We start from the raw sequence: 22,314 nt of genomic DNA, 5'->3' as shown, positions 1-22,314 counted from the left end.
CTCCTGTTGCCTATTGCTCACACCATCTGGCTGTGATCAATTATTAATTGGTTCACAAACGGTAGGGCTGCAAAAATGGAAGCAACGGTTGATCTTATTATTTATTTACCTCAAAGTACATCACGACTTTTCGTCTCACTTAGCTATGTTACACGTGTCCCAGGATGAGACTGATGTGATAGTTGCTAATAATGACAATATGCATTGAGCAAACCACAAAGCTCATTTGTCATACGTTTAATGGGTTTATGCTAAATTATGATTACATTTTTTTGTGCAAAATACAATCTGAAACATACATCAAGGATATGAATTTGGGACTTAAATATATAAGAGCATGCAAATCATGAAATGGTTTATAAAACTCAAAAATTTTCTATATATATATGCTTTCAAAGAAACACGTGTCAATAAGAGAAAAGCAACTTAGATTAAAAACACTTAACAGTGCTACTTTTTAAAAGGAGCCGGACTGATTAAATTCATGTCCTTGAGGATTTTCAGGAAATTACTTTTGATAGTCAATAACACAATTGAGTAAACTGCACACACATTAGCATTAATAATTGATGTGGAATTATGTATTATCACAAAGTAGTGATTTAATAATTCATGATGCGACACCCTGGTGACAAAGCAGAGCCAGATAATGTCAAAAGTCTTGCTTTATGAAACAGTGCAGCTTGGCATTTGCGTTTTATTGTGACACTATTTGGAGTTGAAAAAAGCTTAGCTTTTGGGTGTATTGTAAAAAAACATTAACGAAAAAAATTACATAAATTGAATAATGTAGAACAGAAAATTAAATTAGGGGAATATGCCGTATTTTAAAGCATGGTTACATAAAATATAGGTTACTTATACAGTAAAACGATTGTGAAAAATAAGTCACAAATATTACATCTTAAGACTGAGCTAAATGTTTAGATAAAAAATAATATGAAGCAAAAAGTGACGACATATGCGGTGTCAACCAATGGCGACCTAAGCAGAAACAACTGACAGGTAACAACAAAGCTAACGCTAACTGTGATTTAATGATGAAAGTATTGCTTAATCCGTTTGATAAGCGTAACTTACCTCACTTTAGAAAACACAAATCATTTTGTTAAAAGACGTTTTCTGTGGTAACACAAACTAAGATTAGTTGCCTGGTTTGTTTCTCGTAGGAGAATTGGCCAAGGTACCAAACATTAGCAACAGGTCACAAACCTGCCTACAGGGAGTTTATGGTCGGTGTAATAAGTCTGCGTCCTCGAGATCACTGCAGGGGTCTGATGGATATGACGTCATTAATATGCATATTAAAGGCTAAAAATATTAATAAAATAAGATCCTAGATTTAGATGTAATATTTATACTTACACTTTACATAAATATGCATGTTTGCAATTGTGCAATATTTTGGAAATGTACTTAAAAACTTTTTTTATTTAAAAAGTGCATTTTGTGTTGCTAAATTGAACAAAAAAAATGAATGCATTATTTTATTCGATATTTTATTCGTTTAAAGATTTGCCAAAAACGGACAGGTTACCCGAACAAAGAATCTGATCACAGTTTTCCTCCAGCTAAAACTAAAGCATGTTTTTTTATATTTCTTTCTGCCCCTAGCCAGTAGTAATAGGCTACTATTTTAAGAGTCTACATTGCATCGACAGATAAAGATGTTTCCTATTGAAGAAAACCCAGTGTTTTTCATGAGGGAAAAATCAATTGTTGTTGTTAATCGTTTTTCCCAAAATGAATTCGCACAGCAAGCAAACACAAAAACAAATGGCCTGTGATGATTTAAGTAATTTAGAGTTATTGTAGTAGCATTTATAGAAGTAACATTCATTGCACGTGGATTATTGATTATTCAGTGCCATTACATTGCATTTCTGTGCTAATTCATTCTATTATGAGAGAAGCATTGTAATATCAAATTAACTGGAGAGAGGCCAAGCAAGTCTAAAATATCCCGAAACTAAACTAAATAACGGCATTCATTTGTTTCAAATACTATTTGAATGAAGCTAATGAGTTCTTTTGTTGTATTAATTGTCAGTGAAGTCGTATCCAAACATTACTTCAGTTGTCTGAGAAATAACATTGCAGCCTAGGTCATAATAAGGTCAGCATTTGGGTAGATATTATTTATTTAATACTTACTAAAAAGATAAATACCTCAATATAGTCATCTTGACTGAAATTTGACATACAATAAAAATTAAAAATGAATTTTATTTTTGTCAAAAAAAAAAAAAAAAAAAATTGTAAAACAGCTTTTTGACCTGTTTGGGCTATATTTTTACTAACAAGCAAAAAAAACTTTATAAATGTAAAGATCGTACGCTTTAAAGACTTTAAACATTTTTAAACAGGTTAAACAAATAGCTTTTATACCATTAATTGATTTCAGTGCAATACTCCATGTGTCCACTAGAGTGGTCTATTGTGCAGATACTGAAATCACTCAAACCCACAAATAGATCCATATGTAAAAGCACAGCAGATGTACCTGTGTCTCATTTTGAAGTTTGTTACATCAGATAATACCTTTAACTTTTTAATGGTTCTGTGTAGCCTATAAAAAGAGCAGCCAACAAACTTTGATTTCATATCTTTCTTTAATAGCCAGATGATGTAATGAGCTTCTGAAAGACTGTAAAAGTAGTACATTGCAGTATTTGTCTATAAGGTAATTGTTTCATACATCAATAGCAAGGTAAAGCAAGGTAAATACCACCCTTTTTAATATGTAATATGCCAAAGCACATCAAGTGAGAAGTAGGCAATAATTTAAGGGTTAATCCTGACACACTTTCATATTGCACAATTTCCATGCATATTGTTTGCCATTAACTTTGAGTAAAATAACTTAACAGCTTCAACATTTGTCTTGGTGTAATGATGCTTTAGTTTTTTTTTATTTGTCTGGCTTGTATTAGTATTCAACAGTAAAAGTTGCTTTAGAAATGTTAACAAGTTACTGTTTTCTGAGGGCACAGTCTTTACTGTATTATAAACAATTACACTGCAAAATAATTTTCAACATAACATAATTAAATGGAATGCTTCACAGTTCTTTCCTAGACTTTTTCTTAAAATAAATAGCCCTAGCTGCTCCTCCAATAAAACACCTCAGCTATAAAACAGCCAGTCAGTCCAACAGCAAGCCTTACATAAACATCAAAAACAGTTTTTAAAACTTATTCAAAAGTCACATTTCATTAGCTTAGATATACAGTCATGTGTACAAACAGTATCTTGCCTAACTACACTAAACCGCCTGGACAAGTCACGCGCTCTCCATTGCAAAGTCTTCTAATTCACTCATAGTTATAATATCGGTACGTCTTTCACTACCACCGAAGTTGTTTTGCGCATTCAAAGACGGATCACGAATGTGCTCATAAGACCTGTAGGCAGATTCAGGCTGTCCCCTTGAATTTATGCTGTATTTTTGCTGAGTCTGTTTCCATACATCAGTACCTGGGTCAAACTGGTCACCGGTTACTGTAGTTGGTGCTGACAGCTGGGATGACGGCCTTATTGATGGTAATGAAGAGGCAGGCACTGGCAGAAATCCAGGATACAACATGTACGGACCGTTCAACACCTCTACGGGCGTTGGGTGCGAGTGGGCGCTCTGGGACCTTGGGCGGATATTGAGCTGAACGTATTTCCCTGTCTCTGGGTCATAAAATGTCTTTGTCTTAACTGCTAACGGCACGTCCACCATAAAAAACTGCCCTGAGTTTGGATCTTGCAAAAGCTTTCTTTGCGTCATAGTGAAAGGTTGAGCCACCATACCGTGCATAGGTGTTGTAAAATTTGACTCGGCGCTATAGTGGGAAAGATGGGGCGTGGCTTGTACTGGTAGATGTTTTGACAGTGATGACGATGAGGGGACAGTGGAGACATTTCTGATAGGTTCGGGCGCCAACTGTTCTTGATTTTCAGGTGTTGTCTTGTTCTCTGCCTTTTTCATACGTCTTGTAGTAAGCCTTTGCGCTCGTCGAAGACCTTTTTCTGTTTTAGGAGGCACGGATGGCGGCTTACCCAGTGGTCTGATATCGCTACAAGCTGACTCTGGCCTTTCGTAACAGGATGACTCTGGTCTTTCATAGCAGGCTGAGGCAGGCCTTTGGTAGGTGTTTCTATGAATTTCTCTAAAAATCTTGGGTGAGTAGGGCGCCCTTACATTAACTACATCTTCTGACATCACACATCGAGTATCTTCATCCTCCAGATTTTGGCTTCTCTGGTGGCTCTTTAGTTGTTTTGCTGCAAATTCTGCTGAGGGCAAAATGTTTTGGGGTCGTGTCTCTCTTGATTTCGAAAGCCATTGGGAGGCGGTGGCTGGTTCATGTATGACCGGAGAGTTAACAGGTTGAATATGTTCCTCGTCTCCTTTTTCGGAACCACTAAGGTGTTCCATTGGAGAGCCCATACTGAAATCATCTGAGAAGGACCTGTGAAAGCATGGCTTGACCGTTTTGGTCACAGATGAAGTTCTGATGGTATTGTCCTTCACTTTGAACATAGTGGGTTTTCCCATAGCTGGAGAAGAAGAGTTCGATCGTGGTCCTGTCATTTGAACTTTCCCATATTCTAACAGACTCTGCAAAAAAGATCTGTCTTCATTTATCTCTTCTTCGGATTTATGAGCCCCATCTTTGTTGTGGGTTATCTTGTCAAGGCTTGAAGGCGGTTCAGATCTTGAGGTGTCTTGAGGTGGTTTAGGTGTTTCTTTAAGCTTTACATCACTGTCAAGAGCATTCACGGTGTAATATTGTAGTTCTTCTGTTTCCTCCCTAGCTGGTGATATTGTATTTATTGGGTTCTGCTCTGTTTTTACTGTAGCAGAAACAGCTTGGAGTGGCAAGGGGGATTTTTGTCTTACAGAATGAGGAACATTTTCAGTAGCCTTTTCATGATCGACTTGTCTTGATCTAAAATGACCACTTCTAGCTTCAGCTTGCAATGCTAAATGGTTTTCAGCATGGAGATTCTTGGACTGGGAAATTTTGTGATGTACTTCCCTGTTTGTTTCTTCCATGAAACTTGGTTTGGTGTTTGATTCTTTATCTGTCAGTTTTGGTTGAGCAGAAAAAAAGCTGGAATTGGAGCGATTTTGTGGTGAAAATGTCTCTTTGTCCCTTTGTAGAAATTGCAATGGTTTGGGATTTTTACCTTTCTCCCTTTCAACTGAATGAGCCTCTCCTTTAAATTCTCCAACCGGGTCCAAGAAAGACACATTTCCATGTGCGTTTTGGGGAAGTCCTCTAACTGAATGGTCATGACTGTAGTAAAAGTCAATTTTGGGTAGTATATCAGTCTCCTTTGTATCATTCTCAACTGAGATAACTCTCAGTCTAGCGTAGTCTGCTAAAGCTGATATTTCTGGTCTAGTTACCTTCTTGTTCTTCTGTGCAGCCTCTGGTTTGGATGGTATAACATCACTCTTGTTGTCCTGCTGACTAGCATAACTTACATTTCCTTTTGGTTCCAAAATACCTTTTCCTAACTGATGCTGGTCTGTAATAGTCTCACTATTTCTCTCTTTCTTCTCTCTGAAGCTGCTTCTGTTTTCATTAACCTTCAAATTACCATCATTGTTTAAATGTCCACTTGGACGTAGTATACCAGAGTCCTCTTTCTGTATTTTATCACTGTTTTTTCTCTCTTGCTTCTGAACTGCTTCCTGTTTTAGAAGAGGTGACATTCGCCTCTGACTATCCTTCTTAGGCGGTGTGATTTCTTTTCCTAAATAATCTTTTTGTTTGGGGGTCCTTTCACCTGTTTCTTTCATATTATCCATCCATATATTTTGAGCTATAAGGCTATTTACTTGTAAATTTCTTTGCTTTGTAAAGTCTTTATTACCCATATTTTCAGTCACAACACCTTCCCTCGTTTCCCTCTGACTTTCTTTCTTTTTGTGGTCTTCGATAAGTTCTTGTTTTGATGACACTTTATTTGTAGGCAATCTTATGTCCTTTAAGTGAATATTTGGAACTTCAAAAGAAGTCTGGTCGCGTTTTACAACAGCACACACATCCTCCCCAATAATACTCCCTTTTCCCAAATAATTGTTAACATGTGTGCTAGCCCCATTTTTTGAAACCATCTTCATCCTGTTTGTAATTTCATTATGTGTGTTAAATCCAGCTTGATTCTTGTCTGGCTTTGTCTTTTTCTCCTCCAAATCTCCCTTTATGAGGTTTTGCAGGACTTGTGCATCTTTGGCTGAAACAGACTGTCTTTGCACAGTCCCCGTACAATCATTTTGTTTTGCATACTCAATGTTCTGATCTTTTGTGATAATATTTTGGACCAGAAATGTATCTGACCTTTTGTCTTCATTGTCTACCTTATAAGGTTTCTTAGTGGCATGAGATAATGTCTGCCCAGTACTTGTAGTTTCACTCTGCTTGGTTTTGGCAGAAACAGAGCGTCTTTGCACAGTCCCCACACAATAATCTTGTTTTGCAGAGTCGATTTTCTGATCTTTTGTAATAGTATTTTGAATCAGAAATTCATCTGACCTTTTGTCTTCATTGTCTACCTTTTGAGGTTTCTTAGTGGCCTGAGACAATGTCTGCCCAGTACCTGTATTTTCACTCTGCTTTGCTGTGGCTGAGACAGAGTGTCTTTGCACGGTCCCAGTAGAATAATCTTGTTTTGCATAGTCGGTTTTCCGATCATTTGAGGTATTATTTTGGACCAGAAATGCATCTGACCTTTTGTCTTCGTTGTCTACCTTTTGAGGTTTCTTAGTGGCATAAGACAATGTCTGCCCAGTACCTGTAGTTTCAGTCTGCTTTGTTGTGGCTGAGACAGAGTGTCTTTGCACAGTCCCCGTACAATCATCTTGTTTTGCATACTCCGCTATCTGATCTTTTGAGTTATTATTTTGGAACAGAAATGTATCTGACCTTTTGTCTTCGTTATCTACCCATTGAGGTTTCTTAGTGGCATGAGACAATGTCTGCCCAGTACCTGTAGTTTCAGTCTGCTTTGTTGTGGCTGAGACAGAGTGTCTTTGCACAGTCCCCGTACAATCATCTTGTTTTGCATACTCCGCTATCTGATCTTTTGAGTTATTATTTTGGACAAGAAATGCATCTGACCTTTTGTCTTCATTGTCTGCCTTTTGAGGTTTCTTAGTGGCCTGAGACAATGTCTGCCCAGTTCCTGTAGTTTCACTCTGCTTTGTTGTGGCTGAGACTGAGTGTCTTTGCACAGTCCCCGTACCATCATCTTGTTTTGCATAGTCGGTTTTCTGATCTTTTGAGGTATTATTTTGGACCAGAAATGTATCTGAACTTTTGTCTTCATTGTCTAACCTTTGAGGTTTCTTAGTGGCATGAGACAATGTCTGCCCAGTGCCTGTAGTTTCACTCTGCTTGGTTTTGGCTGAGACAGGGTATTTTTGCACAGTCCCCTTACAATAATCTTGTTTTGCATAGTCGGTTTTCTGATCTTTTGAGGTATTATTTTGGACCAGAAATGCATCTGACCTTTTGTCTTCACAGTCCACCTTTTGAGGTTTCTTAGTGGCATGAGACAATGTCTGCCCAGTACCTGTAGTTTCACTCTGCTTGGTTTTGGCTGAGACAGAGTGTCTTTGCACAGTCCCAGTACAATCATCTTGTTTCGCATACTCAATTTTCTGATCTTTTGTGATAGTATTTTGGACAAGAAATGTATCTGACCTTTTGTCTCCATTGTCTACCTTTTGAGGTTTCTTAGTGGCATGAGACAATGCCTGCCCAGTACCTGTATTTTCACTCTGTCTGGTTATGGCTGAAACAGAGTGTCTTTGCACAGTCCCCGTACAATCATCTTGTTTTGCATACTCGGTTTTCTGATCTTTTGTGGTGGTATTTTGGACCAGAAATGTATCTTTGACATGAGACAATGTCTGCCTGATACCTGTAGTTTCAGTCAGTTTGGTGTTGAATGTGTGCTTTGCCACAGTTGCATTAGAAATAGATGTCTTTAAAACCTCAGCAGTCGTTGCTGTTTTTGTTGAATCACTAGTGGCTGCAGGTTCCTTAGCTGTCAAGGACACATCTTCAATTTTCAATGGGGACTTTCTAGTAGAGACATCGTCAGTAATGTTTTCTGTCTTTCTCAATCTTTGTACTTTCTCTGTGTTTCTCACTTGTTCTTCAACTTTCTTATCCTTTAACTGACTATCACCAGTTCTCCTGCTTTGCTTCATTGCTTCAATATTCTCAGTGTCGTGATCTTGTTTTTCACCATTTTTTGCATCTTTTGGTATTAGAGTGTCATTTCTTGAACAAGTAGCTAGCTTCAATTTGTCGTTTTCTGTAATCTGTTGCTTTTCAGACATTTTGGACAGGACAGTTATTGAAGGGATATCACAATGTTGTTCTTTTACTGGACTGTTTGCTTGCTGCTTAATTTCAATGTCATTCTTCTTTAAAAGTTGTGTTTCTCTGAGGGACGCTTGCTGATCTGATGTTTTTCTTAACTCTTCTGCATGTATTTGTGTGTTTATATCATCTGAGCTTTTCTCTTTTGATTCCAGAGATCTGTTGAGATGACTGTGATTTCTGTCAGGAAGTTCATATTTCGCCATGAGGTTCTCATTAGATGTACTGATATTCTCTATCTCAGTTGGTTTACAGTGTTTATCCATGCCCTCATTCGGTTTATCTTGGTTTTCCATAGATGTTTGCGCAGGTTGCTCAGAGTTTCTAACCATGGTTTCTTTTTCTGCATTAATGTTTGATGACAGTTCAGTCTTTCTATGATCAATACTCTTATTTCCATCTTGATCTTTTTCAATGCTATCAACTTTTATCACACATATCTCAGTTTTAGCAGAACTTTTATCTTCTTCTTGTACTGGATTTTGTTGCTCATCACTGTAAATTGTACTTGACACACATATGGTAAATATCATAGGTTCATCATTTGAAGGGTTTTCTGTTTTGCTTGACACAAAAATATTGAATATCATGGGTTCTTCTGCAGGCTCCTCTTCAGTATGTGAGTCATTTTCTGTGAAATCCACATTCTGCATGGAAACCAGGTCTGTATTATCCTTTTGAGTTGTTTCCTCCCCAGTCGAAACTGTATGTTGGATGGAAGTGTTTACTTCTGTCGAATCTTTGGCTACTTTATGGAGATTACTTATTGTGTTTTCAGGTGTCACTTTTTGAGACTCTTTCACCGACTCAGGATTCTCGTCTTTATATGCAGTTCCTATTGGTCTTAGTAGGTCTTCTTTATATGTGTCGCTGGCACTTTCTCGAAGTTCCTTTGCATTTTCCTTCTTATGGAGGCTTTCATTTGCATCATCTGATGGCATTTGTTTCAGTGATTTCTTATTTGTTTCTGATTCTGACTGACTCACCAACAATTTGTCTGCAGGTGCAGTTTCCACAGCCTTTACTGGAGAAATTTTATTTTGTTTTACATCATTTATGCTTGTTGTATTATTCTTGCTTATTGCTGCTTCTGCATCTTTAACCAAACTTTCTAGAGTTTCTAGATCTTTTGTTTTTGGTAAGACCAGGTCATTTGTTGTTACGGTGTTGTTTTCAGTAGTCTCCACTGATGATGTTGCTTTCATACCTGGATTGAGTCCAGAACTATGCATATAGTTTCTATTTTTAAACTGCTCTTCATCTGGATTCATTGTATTGGTTTGAGGTTTAACGGTAAGCTGCGATTTGGCAGATTCGGTTAGAAGTTTAGCAGGTGGATTTCCATTTTGAACCATCATGTCATTTGATGAGGATGTCATTTGACTAACTTTAATCCCACAGCTATTTTTAATAGGTTCATTTTTAGACTGCTCTACTGCAGCAGTAAGCCCACTGTTATGATGTACAGTAGATTTTTCAACTTTGGGTACATATCTGTCCAATCCCAAAATGTCCTGTTGCTCATCAGTGCTCTTTTGAGAGGTTTGATTCAAACCACTGTTCACTTTTTGATCTTCAATGCTTTTAGCCGGAGACTTGTCATCCTTTTTGATAGTAAAGATATCTTTAGGTTCAGTCACAACTTGTTCAGAGTATTTATATTGAGCTTGACGATTTCTCTTTTCAGTCTGCATCGTTTGATTTTCAGAATGGAGTGCAGGTGGATTATGGGATGTGTAGTTCTCTGTCTTGACTGATGGTGTCAAATGTCTATTTAACTTTGCCTCAAAGGGTGATGTGGCTGCTAGCTGCTCCTTAGGATTGATATCTATTAAGCCTATCCTACCTATTTGTGTGTCTTCTGTGATTCTGGCTGGCTGGTAGGTTTTAATATTTTTCACTTGTTCATTTCTTATAAATGCTTCTTTTGATGTCTCTTCATCACCAGCCGGACGTCTGTCATGCTTTAAAGAGTCCCTCTGCCTTTCTGTAGCCAAACTTTTCTTATCCGAAGCTACAGTCGGAATGGCTTCTTGAGATTCCATGGATTGCTGTTCCCTTGATGGGGGAGATCCATATGCCGGATGATCATTGTGTGTTTTAATAACTTCTTTATGTTGGGTTACACTCGAATAAGTGATATCCCGAAACAAATGTTTTAGCCTATCTGCTGTGATTTCTTTTTCTTTCTTCGCAGTATGACCCTCTTGACCATCATGCACTGTTTCACTGCTAATACTCATACTCTGTTTTGTTGTATTTCTTGCAAAAATGCCTCGTTTTCCAAAACCCTTTTCTTTAATTGCTAATATTTCCTTCTGAGCTTGTGCTGTCAATTTAGATGTCAGTATTTCTTGTTTGCTTTGGCCTCTTTCCTTGTAAGCAAGTGCTCCTGTTGCAACTCTGTCATTGTTTTTGCACATCAGTTTGTCTTTTCTGTCCATGTTAATATTTGCCAGGCCTTCGTTTACGTTATTAAGATCTTTTTTCAGATATCCAGCTGCTGGGCTATAGTCTGGTACTTTGTAGCCCTGAGCCTCTTGCTCTTTAATTGCCCCGGTTATGTTTGGTTTCTGCTCAGCTGTGTCATTTTTTATTAGATTTTGTGGATTTTCAGATCTTGCCAGATCACCAACAGAAACGTTCTTCTCCTTTATACTATTTGCATGCTCATTATCTCTTATGGCAAGAATATCATTGATGCAGAATCGGTCTTCTTTTCTAGATGGTACACTAGTATTTTGATCTGAGATTTTGTTTACTGAAACTTTATCCTGTGAAGCAGAATTTGCATGCAACTCTTTTTGGCTCACCATTGTTTTTTGTAGCATGTTTTGCTGCGCACTTGACAACCTACTGGAAATGTTATCCTTGGTACCATTATGTTCCAGCATCTCTGCTGTTTTCTCTAATGTCCATGCATTGTCTTTAATATGCTTATCTTCGTTTCCTGATGTCATGCGCCACTGTTTGTTTGCCTCATACCTGTATTGCTGATAAGAAACATTTGGATCTTTATTCTCATCTGAAGGTGCATACAGAGCTCTCTGTTCAGATGTCTTTTGTGTTGGTTTTCTTTTAGAAGACGCACGTGAATCTCTTTCTGAATGCAGCATCTCTACAAGATCGTTCTTGACGGTGTATTTTTGTAAACCCCTATAGGCTTGCCCTTCCTTTGGTGGAGATGATGCTTTATTTTGGTAGTTGTCCTTTGAAAATGTGTTTAATTGGTTGTCGTGTACCACAGGTGTATCACTGTAGGTTTTCCTGAATGTTGGGTCTTCTTCCTTTGCAAGTCGACCCAGTTTTATATCTTCATTCACTTTTTGCATGTAAGTTTCCTTTCGAATAGAAAAACTATTGTTTGTAGATGGCGAGTACTGCTTGGCAATGGCTTTTTGTTTGTCCGTTTGAATCTGTGATGCTGTTTCTCCCTTAAACGGCTCTGCTTCACATCTGCCATTGATAGTTAAAGTTTCCCTGTCTGTGGAATTTACAGAACCAGTCTGGTCCCACAGACTTCTTTCTTTAACAGCTTCATTTTGGTTGTACTCCAAATGTGTTTCCCTCACATAGTCCTGTCTTTGTTTTGGATCATTTTGACTCGAACCAAATCTCTGCTCTGATGTTTGATGTGCTGGTAAGTGAGTCTTTGCTATTTCTGGTCTAGTAGGACTAACAGTACTGCTGAGGTCTTTTAATTGACCTTCTGAAGTCACCGAGCTTTTATCCTGTGTTGAAAGGTTGTGTGATGAGAGCTCACGCTGAGTACTTTCTGTGTTAGTCAGCAGATCTGGGCTGAGAAAGTGACCTTGTGAACTTCCATGGTGGAAGTTGTAATTACGAGCTCCATTCGGAATTTGAGGGGAAGTTAAAGTCAAATTATCACCGACATGATTTTTAGGGGTGAAGGGGGCTATGCTGTGCTCTTGGATTTGGTTTTTGGAAGTCCATGGGTCTATTTCTATAAAACTCTCCTGAGCTGTTTCTGGGGATAGAAGATCTGAAAATCTGGATTCACGTCCTTCCAACTTGGAGGGCTGCTTGTTTCGATCTGTTACCTCCAAACCTTTAAATTTAGTGGGACTGTATGTGCTTTTGACTCGTTTTCGATTGTCTTTAAGGTTGAAGAGCAAACTTGAAGCTTTGGTTTTGTAACTGTCACGCAGAAGTTTCGCATCAGACAGAGATTTCGGGTCAGCTTCACCCTGAGGGGAACAATCCGAAAGGGAGGGAGTGTGTGGAGTCTGCTGGATTTCAGACGTTTCTGTTTCTTGTCTATTGTGAATCACTGGTGTGAGAAGCTGAGTGATGTTAAATGGTGTCACATTGCTAGGCTGGGCGCTGTCAACAACTTTCTCAACTTTGTGTTGAAACTCTTGTGTAACTTTGGTGTTACCAAACAAACTAGAATCTGGCCTACATGTTTTCTCATTAGTCGGTGAGACCGTGGAGGGTCGGTTGCTCGGAAGTTTGTTCTTAACAAAGTTATTACTTTTCTTCCAGGGCGGACAGTTTGAGGCCGTCTCAGATTCGCACCTTTTCTCGACGGCGTAAGCTTTTTGCATGACCGTGGACCTGGAGCGCTGACTTTGGATGACGTCCTGACTGAAGCGCCTGCTTTCGCACAGGGAGTAGTTTGGAATTGTGTGGGTGTCCTTTAGCTCTTTGTACATGGGAGAATCGTACCACCTAGGGATTTCGTTCGCTGACATAAAACCTGGCGTTTTTGTGCTTTCAAATGGGAACCTGTTGTAGTCCTCCCATAGCTGGAAGGGACTGAATTCGCTGTGGAAAAAACTGTTTGTAGAGTTCAGTGCTTTGAACTTACTTTGCGAAGATTTCATCATGACCGCTGTGTCCATCTGGGCAACGGCAGCGGCCACATCTGATGTATAAAAATGATTTCTGTAAGTCTGAAATGGGCCTGACATAAAATTCTGATGGTATCCTGAGGAGAACTCGGAAAGGTCTCTATGAATGTTTAACAGAGCTGATTTGTCCCACGATTCATGCCCGGGGTCTCTAAAATTATCCTTTGCCATTATAACATCATATGCCCCTCTATCCTGGTAACACTCTCCAGAACTAAAGGCTTTGATTAGAGAGGAAACCCTTGATGCACTTCTGCCCTGCTGCCACGTCACCTCCTTCGAGCCATTGTTTGTATAAGACAAACTTCCCGCTTTAAACACCTGCTCCTGATGGGTTACATCCACATAGGAATGTTGGAATGTCGAGGCCGTCTCAGACTGTGCTCCCACCTCCCCAACGCCGTATGAACTTTCCGTCTTCTGCTGCTGTTCCTCTCCGAAAGCCTTATGGCGTTCCGTAGGAGAAGAGAATTCAGTGTCATTGTATATGGCCTCTTCTCCGATGCACAGGCTCCTGAAGGCACGATCGGTGAGGTTGCTCACTTCTCTGTCCGTGTCGTCCATAAAGCTGCCGCCGCAGTCACTAAAGCCATCCGAGAATCTGCCGTGACCCTGCATGCTTCCTCGTCCTGTATGGAGCTTTTCCAGGGAGCTCATTTCAAGCATTCGCTCTCATGGACAGGGCACAGCTGTCCCTGTCAGTCTCTGAGATGGCTGACGCACAGTGTCTTGCATTTATGTGGTTCACCTTCCAAAAGGTGATTAAAAGGCTTTCCTTTCCTGCAAGAGAAGCAGAGGGGTCAGTTAAGCAACCCAAACAGAGTCTCCGAACTTTCTATACATTTTAAGCACATGTTTGGGGGATTACATAGTTAAGCTTTTTATATGAAATCATTTACTAAATGGATCTAAGAGTACTGCATTCTTATTGGTAGCCAAAAGCATAAAACTAGGAAAAATATTTTGTGATTTTTGTGAATGGGTGTCTTCTTTGGAATATTTATATTTGACCCAGCAAGGGTTCAAACAATTATATCCAGTGCTCCTGTATAGCTCAGTGGTACAGCATTGCATTACCCAAGAAACACACACACACTGATAAAGTGTATCCTGTAGCTTTTAATGCACTGTAAATCCTTTTAGATTAAAGCATCTGCCAAATGTAAATGAAAAAAGATGTGAGTCTTTGCCTGGAGGTCTTTAACCTTTAAATTTGATCATTTGCGAGACACACCTTTTCCTTATATACTGAAGAGTCTTATCACATGAAATATATTTAGAGAAGACACTTTCCATTCCCCTTGCTTTACATGCTAAAATGTTTCCCACTAGAATTACCTGCATGTGGCCCAGATTGTATTTATACTGTCATCTATTGCATACGGTTAAGTTGGTTTATAAATTGTTTCTTGTTCAAATGTGTTTTACTGTAAACGCATTAGATCTATACACATGCAACCTCAACTGCATAATTGTGATTGAAGTTTTAAACATACTAGTAAAATTAAATCACTGATGCTGTGAAGCATGCTACATATTTTAAAGAAAATATCTTTGGTGGACTGTATTGATGCATTCAAATGTATTATAAGTAGGGCTGCTCGATTATGGTCATGTGTTTATTTAACCTTTTTATTAAGTAAGTGTTGCAATAGGCTACACGTGTTTAAGCAATGGTGCCTTCGAATTGCCTTACAAACACATCGGCCCAGCAGCACATAATTTATATTTTAATTGCACAATAATTATTTTACCTCGATTATCTTGTTTTAAAAAAAGTTTGAATCAAAAATTGAATTTAAAAAACAAAAAGGATTAATTGCACAGCTCTAATTCTAAGCATCACTTATTTTAAACTAAATGTGATTGGAGGGTGCACAAAATAAGCTGTTTAAAATCTTTTTACAATCGAAAGATACAGTAGACAGATTTTGCTGTTTTATCATAAATCATTTAATACAATTTATTAATGTTAATTTTTCTTTTTGGACTGAAGTAAAATAAGGCATTTGTCTGGGTGTGATTTGCATAGTTTACATAATGTTTTATTCCTGTCCCTGCTCATGCTTAACCCAACTGGGACTCTCATCTTACCATTGAAGCTACTTCCACACACTGAAAGTACAAAGTATTTAGGTGAAACTTTGAATATCATATACTTTATTAGATAGTAAAAAACTTTAAAGTCATCATCGCTTCTGTGCAATAGAAACTGAACTCTTTTTATTTTGGACTATGGTATTCATGTCCATCAATAATGATAAATTCAAAAAATTAAATGCTGTTGAATCTCATTTCTATAAACATCATAGTCTATTTAAATAAACAATGCATTACCATTTTTATATAATGATTTTATATAATTTATATAATTATATAACGTTTTAGCTAAACGACAACTTAATATTTATAAAAATAGCAAGAGCATCAAGTTTATAAACACAGCAAGTGTCTCATTTTCTTACCTTTTGCTCTTATATCTCATTTTTTTAGCGGAGAAAATATTTCTCATGCTTCAGAATGAAGCCATTCCATATCCGTAGCATACTATATGTGGTGAACAGCTGCAAAAAAATATTTTATCCCTCTTTTGTTTGCAACAGCACTTTGCGGGCCCTCCTTGTAGTTGACAAAAAGCAGAAGTGTGCAAAGGCCCCGGCGCGTTTAAAGCATCATGAATTCAGAAGCAGAAACGCTTCGGCATCGAGCAGAGACAGCTCACGGTTCGAAATAACCGTGTGGTGTCAAATGTCCGGCTGAAGAAAAAACAAAACAAACAAGCCAACTAATTCCTGTGTGGTGTGCCACAAGGGTAAGTTACTATTGAGGACCACCGATGCTTATAGAGGATTTATCAAAAAGACCAGACATTTGTGGCATAAAGTATACACTCTTGTGGAGTTGTTGTGGTGGATAGCAGGTATCTAACCAGATGAACATGTGCCCAGAGAGTAAAAATAGCTTGTTGCTTCACAACTTCTTTTCGATGAGACATTCCTGAGCCTTGTCAACAGCTGACATCTAAACACTCAATGGGATTTCAAGAGTTAATAATGTCTATTTACTATTTTGCATCCAGTGTATTCCTCACAAAATTGTAATGATGTGCTATATATGAAAACTTATGAATCCAGGCTTGTTCCTGCATCTACTGTATGTGTCTGTTATTAAAATATTCTGAGGTTTTTTAATTTACAGCACAATCTCTGTTAGCAATTATCTAAATCAGATGTGCATTAAAAAAATGAAAAGGCTCTTCTTACAGTCATTGCATTTTTTTTTTAGGTTTCCTCCCTGATGTGTATCACGCCAGTCTTAACTTTGCAGCCATGCAATGCTATAATAGGACATGGGTGCATTGAGCTCTTTCCCAGGAGTCTTGGCTGCAGCAGAGAGCGTGGTGTGTAAAGGTGATGGACACTCACAAATGTGGTAGGGCCGCCCTCTCTCCACTTTAGAGCTCTGTTGCTAAGCTTCTGTCAGAGCTATTAGACCCTCGCTCACCCTCCAGGCAGCCTGACCTCTGCCTTACCATAAGACTCCCAGCTGTAGTTTACAGCACATGATTGATATTGAGCAAAGCAACCCACTGTTCATTACCTATTCTATTCATTTCCTATTCTAAAAAAAAGCAAGGTTGTTTAAACCCATGGCTGGGTCAAATATGGAAATTTTTAGGTTAATTTAACCCAACTGTTGATTTTGTTCATATTTTACAAAATTTTCGAGTGTATATTAGTAATTATTTATTAAAATAATGTATGGGGGTGATTTTCACGAAATCCAGATTTAGAAGGTGTCCAGCATCAGAATTTTTTTTCTGCACATATAAGATTAAGGTCTGAACTAATTATAACCATTATTTTTAGAGGATTTAAAAAATATTTCATATATTAATATTTGCTTTTTTTATATTATCATTATCAAAAATGATCATTACCGCAACATGATATTACATTAAATATATGCATTTACAAACTCATGTTTCGGTAATGAGAACTAAAAAGTTGTCTAGGTACTATGGCAAACAAAATTTCACTTTTTATCTGGAGAGAAAAAATAAGAACCTGGACATCTTGAGTGTCAGTCAAATTATATCCCTTCCAACTATTTTTTTTAAATTTTAGTTCCTTGAGGGCTTAAACAATGATTAAAAATTGTTGCGGAGGATGAGAACATTTTTCTTAGATACATTTATATTCCTTATTATTGTCTCTACATTTACCAATGATCACCAAATACCACATGTTTCTTTACTGTAAATGTTTATAGTATAACATGCACTGAAGGTTTTTATTTTTTAGATTTTTTTTGTAAATATTTCCATGTCAAAGAACCCAAATCCAGCCATCGACACGTTGCGGTAATGACAATTTTCCCCTTAAATGTGGAAAAAACCATGAAATTGGTTTGTATGATGTCATTTGAAATCATGTGCAAAATAGTACATGAAGAGATGTTTGTAACTGTATGCTTCTTATTTACTCTTACTTTGCATTTACTTTTTTTATCAAAATATTTCATGAAGTCTAATTTTGCAACAATCACCCACATAGGCTACATATGTGGCAATGTTAGCAAATATTGTTACATCCACTCTACCATGTGTGGTTAAGGGTTGAGGGGTCTCCAAAAAGCTGGGTGGCGAGAGAGATACTGCACTCTTGTAAAAGCTCTGATTACATATCTGTGGCTGCTCTTAAGATATCTGTTAGATGCTAAACCCTATAACAGGCCAGAATGGTTTCTTCCAAGCACTGGTAATTCCCTCTGTGAATCACTCCTCCTGACATTTATGGGTTCATACTGCAATTACAGATATTCTAGTTGTCAAATATTTCTTAATGCTTTATCAGGAACCAGATAACGGTTCACTTTTAATACACTCTTGGTTTATTGCTACACAGTGGCAAATGCTAAATTGTTATTGCCAAGACCACTGCACTTCTAGAATGTTGAAATACTATTTATTATTATGGTCTTATCATCATATCTCTATAATTATAATCTAATAATCAAGCTTTTATCAAGAATTTGTAAATAGCATCAGATCTTGTTAAATTCCACTTTTATATAGAGAGAGCCCTAGTCATTTGCAGTGGCGGCCGGTGACTTCTTTTTTTTTGAGGACGCTCGATGCGAAGTTCATCACAACATAGTCAGTCATGTGTGTGGTTCGTAATTTCAAAATATGTGTTCAACGCGTCGAGTGATCCTATGTGCATCACGTGTCTTGTCAAAATACGTGCCTGGTGCAGAAGGGTTTATGATAAAAGAGATGCTCGCTTTTGCCCCACACACACACACATGATCTCATGCGTAATCAAAGTTTACTGTTAAGGGAGTGTCTTGGTTTATTTTGTGAACGTGAGCCTCTCTTTTATCATAAAAGACGCGTGAGCAGCAGGAATTATTGGTTTAGGTTTCCTCCCTGATGTGTAGCAATCTCATAAAGACGCAACAAACACATATTTTGAAAACACGAGCAACACACATGACACTCTGTACACATATTTTGAATTTGCGCCCCTCGGAAGAGCAGTCACGGGCTGCCACTGTTCATTTCTAGATTTACTTCACAGTTTTTGGTTTGTTTCTCCAAAACAGTGTGGTGCTTTAAAAACAACGTTACTAAATGGGGTCAAAAAAAAAGATTGTGCTCAAAAGTTAAAGGTGTTTTAAGATGGGTATGAACTGCAGAGAGATTGTGCTGGGCCAGCCCAACAAAGGAATACTGTTTGAACCAATGATGTTAATTTGGAAGGTACCATTTGTCTGTACAATGGTAGAAAGAGAGGGTATTTTTTTGAAAACATTTATTATTACGAAAGTACACCTTTGCACCTAAAGAGTTCATATACGTTTCTCAGATGTACATATGGCACCAAAGGTTGCATATTAGTAACTCAAGGTAACATAATGGCACCAAATGTATACATGTGTACATTTTTGGGTTGGTTTCCCAGACAAGGCTTATTGTAGTCCCAGACTAAAATGCAAGTTTTAGTTGCTTTGATTTTAAAACATCTTGTCCTGGCTAATCTTACCTTATATTGGTGACATTTTTTTGTCTCAATATGCACACCTGTAATGTTTTTTTTTTGTAAGGTATGTTTGTAAAAACTTCTTAAATGACCTAATATAAATAAGGCCTAGTCCTGAATTAGCCTAAACCCTTTACGGGAAACCGCCCCATCAGGATTTTTTTAAAAGGTACTGCCCCAATGAAAGCTAAAGGGTCAATTTTTGACCATTGCTTAAAAATCTAATAATTTTTTTTTTTAGAATATCATTAAATGTGTTAAGATTTTTATTTTAGAGACAGTGTGCAGACAGGCTTCACTTCTTCGTGTTGTGTTTGCTGCTGCAGAGGCAAATGTGTGTCTGTATCATCTGTATAATTATCACAGTGGAACTGAGAGTATTTAAGCTATCAAATATTAGAGTTATGTCACCGCTCCCCGGCTCATTTACAAAATGCCAGGACTTCTTATGATGACTGTAATGGTCTTGGATGTTGATTGTGTCAGGGATATTAGCTGGTCTGTGACTTAATCAGGCACCGCCCCCATCTGAATGAAGCTCGAGCTAAATGACTCCCTCCTGAGGGGCTTGCATTGTCTCTTTTTATTAAAACTCAACAGTCATTGGAATTAAAATGTCAATAGATCTCCTAGTACACAGCGCATTTAGAAGAGAAGGAAACGTGATGAATTTGTAGTGACACATTTTTACAGTCTATAATATTTTATTTAATTCATATTATAAGGATTTAAAAAAATTATTCATTGGGTCAATGTTAGTGGTTCAAATTGCTAAAATTGATGACGATTTCTCAATCCTTCTGAATAGCTTTATTGCCAGAAATTTACGTTACAGTTTACTGATACCGGTTAATAGTGTGAGGCTGGGGAAAGTCAACAGGCTATTATATGTAAATAATCTAGGTCATTAAATAGTCCAATTTTCATGCTGGGTCTTTTTTAAAGTGCCACAATGCTGCTCCTCCGCATATCTAACGGTATAATTATAAAACCAATTAACTGAGAATAATTTGCCCTGATGGCAAAGCCAATAAACAAACAAACTGAGCAAGTGATTTAATGGAAGGGTGTCTTTGCTTTGTTGCTTTGTAAGTGGCCCAAATGAATTTAACAAGAGCCCCCTCGAGATTGTACATATACCAGAGATATGAGAGAGCGTTTGCTTTGATTTCCCCTGATTCTTAACTTTAAGTGCATCTGTGGATCGTGGTCAAGTGCCTTACTGTACCCCTCACTGACCAGTGGCCTCTATGGTAGAGAGACTAACACAGCGATTTTCATAGCGGGGTCCGTGGACACCCAGGGTGTTCCATCTGAACATTAAAAATAGGTTATTATGTTATTTTAATATGTTTTAATTGATTAAAAATGTTTCTCGAATGTTCTAAAATCGGGTTGAGAATAAACACTGGGTGGAAAAGATGTTATTAACTTAATACAAAGTACATATTTTCCAAATATTATTTAAATCGTTTGTTTTGATTTTTTAATGCAATAGCAAAACCTCAATTATTTAATATTAGAACTTGTTGTCTTTATAATTCCTTTTTTTAATAAAAACATAGTTTTTCTTACAAAATAAAACTTTTTATACCAAAAACTATGCAGCCATTTAGACTGTATTTTACATCATTACAAGCCGCTAAACACCACCCCCATCTTAAATTATATAATGATATAAACGGAATGCTCTCGATATGTATTATACGCTCATCAAATACTTTTACTTCAAATCCCACCCTCAGGTCATTCAGAAATACTGGTTTGTTGGCAGAATCATTAAGATGCTTATTTAAAAAAAAAAAACATGTCAGACGCACTTAGAGGGTTCTGCATCGGAGCTTTTCAAATATGCATCTGGCAGACGTTTTATCCCACGTGGCTTACAGTGCATACATTTTTTATCAGTATGTGTTTTCCCTGTGGATCGAACCCATGACCTTTGCACTGTTGAACTTTGCACAGTTGAGCAACAAGACCCCCCCCCAATGAGACCATGGTATTTTGGGGTCGTCTGGATTGAAAGTATTGGTTGATTTGATGCCTGTGTTACTGTGCTGTCTCTCCCGCTGACTGGTGTATTACATTAACAAGCCACTTACTGATTGACTAAGAGCTTCTCTCCATGAGCTCTTTTAATCTACGCTGATATGAAATGCATGATTTCGCTGCAGGAGTCGGATCTGCGGGTGGCCTATGTCTTAAAATGTAATTGAATAAGTAAAAGGATCAGTGCGTCTTAGGTTATCTACATACCAGTGTACTGTAACGCTAAAGGTGAAATACATGATAACGCACATACAGAGACACTGTACCTGTTACACATATATCATGCGTGACTGAGTCTTTGTATACAAACATGAATACAGACGTCATCCAAAATATAAGCTTCTAGACTGCTAACAACATGAACCAACACAAACACATTTCTTCATTAATAAATATAATGGATCTCATATTTGCATATGCATAGTTATCAAATGATTCAATCCAGTGGAGAGCATGTTGGCATCTGTGCTGTAGCCACATGGAGTCAGTGTAGAGTCCTGATAGCAGGAATGAATGGGACATAAAATTATTATACAATGAATTGAGTTTCTCTGGCCTGATTAACTGCTTAATAAGAAAAATGAGAGCTTTGCAAAGAAAAAAATGAGAATTACTTTAAAAAAATTATAAAATTGGCAATGTTTAGAATAGCACAGCACCATATTATGTATTTAATGTATTGCATTTTACAGTACTACTACTTCTTTTTCTGAATGATACTAGCATTTCTAAATGTACTAACTACATCTTTAAACAAAACAACAAAAAAGTTTCCAAGCAGTGCAAAGTTACAGACAAAAGCTCGAGTGCTGGACTGGCACGGCATGTGTTACGCTGTGTGCTAGTTCTATAGTCTGTGTCTATATATAAGCACATTGTGTAATACAACTCCTTTTGGCAGCAGCCCTCAGTCAGAGAACCCACTAGCTCAGCACATTACTCTATCCAATAAAC

The 22,314-nt window shown here is 37.6% G+C and overlaps 1 protein-coding gene across 2 annotated transcripts; it reads right to left on the bottom strand.

The window, feature by feature from the left end:
• Nucleotides 1-2,593: 2,593 nt before the first annotated feature.
• Nucleotides 2,594-16,225, bottom strand: c20h10orf71 (chromosome 20 C10orf71 homolog). 2 transcript variants are annotated; one of them, XM_073812801.1, is made up of 3 exons: nt 15,733-16,225; nt 7,927-14,047; nt 2,594-7,770 (listed from the first exon to the last, which is right to left on the bottom strand). In XM_073812801.1, the coding sequence occupies exons 2-3, from the start codon at nt 13,931-13,933 to the stop codon at nt 3,284-3,286; spliced, it is 10,494 nt and encodes a 3,497-aa protein (XP_073668902.1). In that variant the 5' UTR covers nt 13,934-14,047; nt 15,733-16,225; the 3' UTR covers nt 2,594-3,283. The 2 variants fall into 2 exon arrangements, with proteins under 2 accessions (XP_073668902.1, XP_065152027.1); XM_065295955.1 differs by having other exon boundaries at nt 2,594-14,047.
• Nucleotides 16,226-22,314: the final 6,089 nt, after the last annotated feature.

This window comes from Paramisgurnus dabryanus, chromosome 20 (genome assembly GCF_030506205.2).
Source record: "Paramisgurnus dabryanus chromosome 20, PD_genome_1.1, whole genome shotgun sequence".
Taxonomy (NCBI): Eukaryota; Metazoa; Chordata; class Actinopteri; order Cypriniformes; family Cobitidae; genus Paramisgurnus; species Paramisgurnus dabryanus.
This window is presented reverse-complemented; position numbering and strand designations above follow the sequence as displayed.

Coding starts and splice junctions, on each gene's coding strand:
- c20h10orf71 (XM_065295955.1), bottom strand. CDS start 13,933: ATGCTTGAAATGAGCTCCCTGGAAAAGCTCCATACAGGACGAGGAAGC.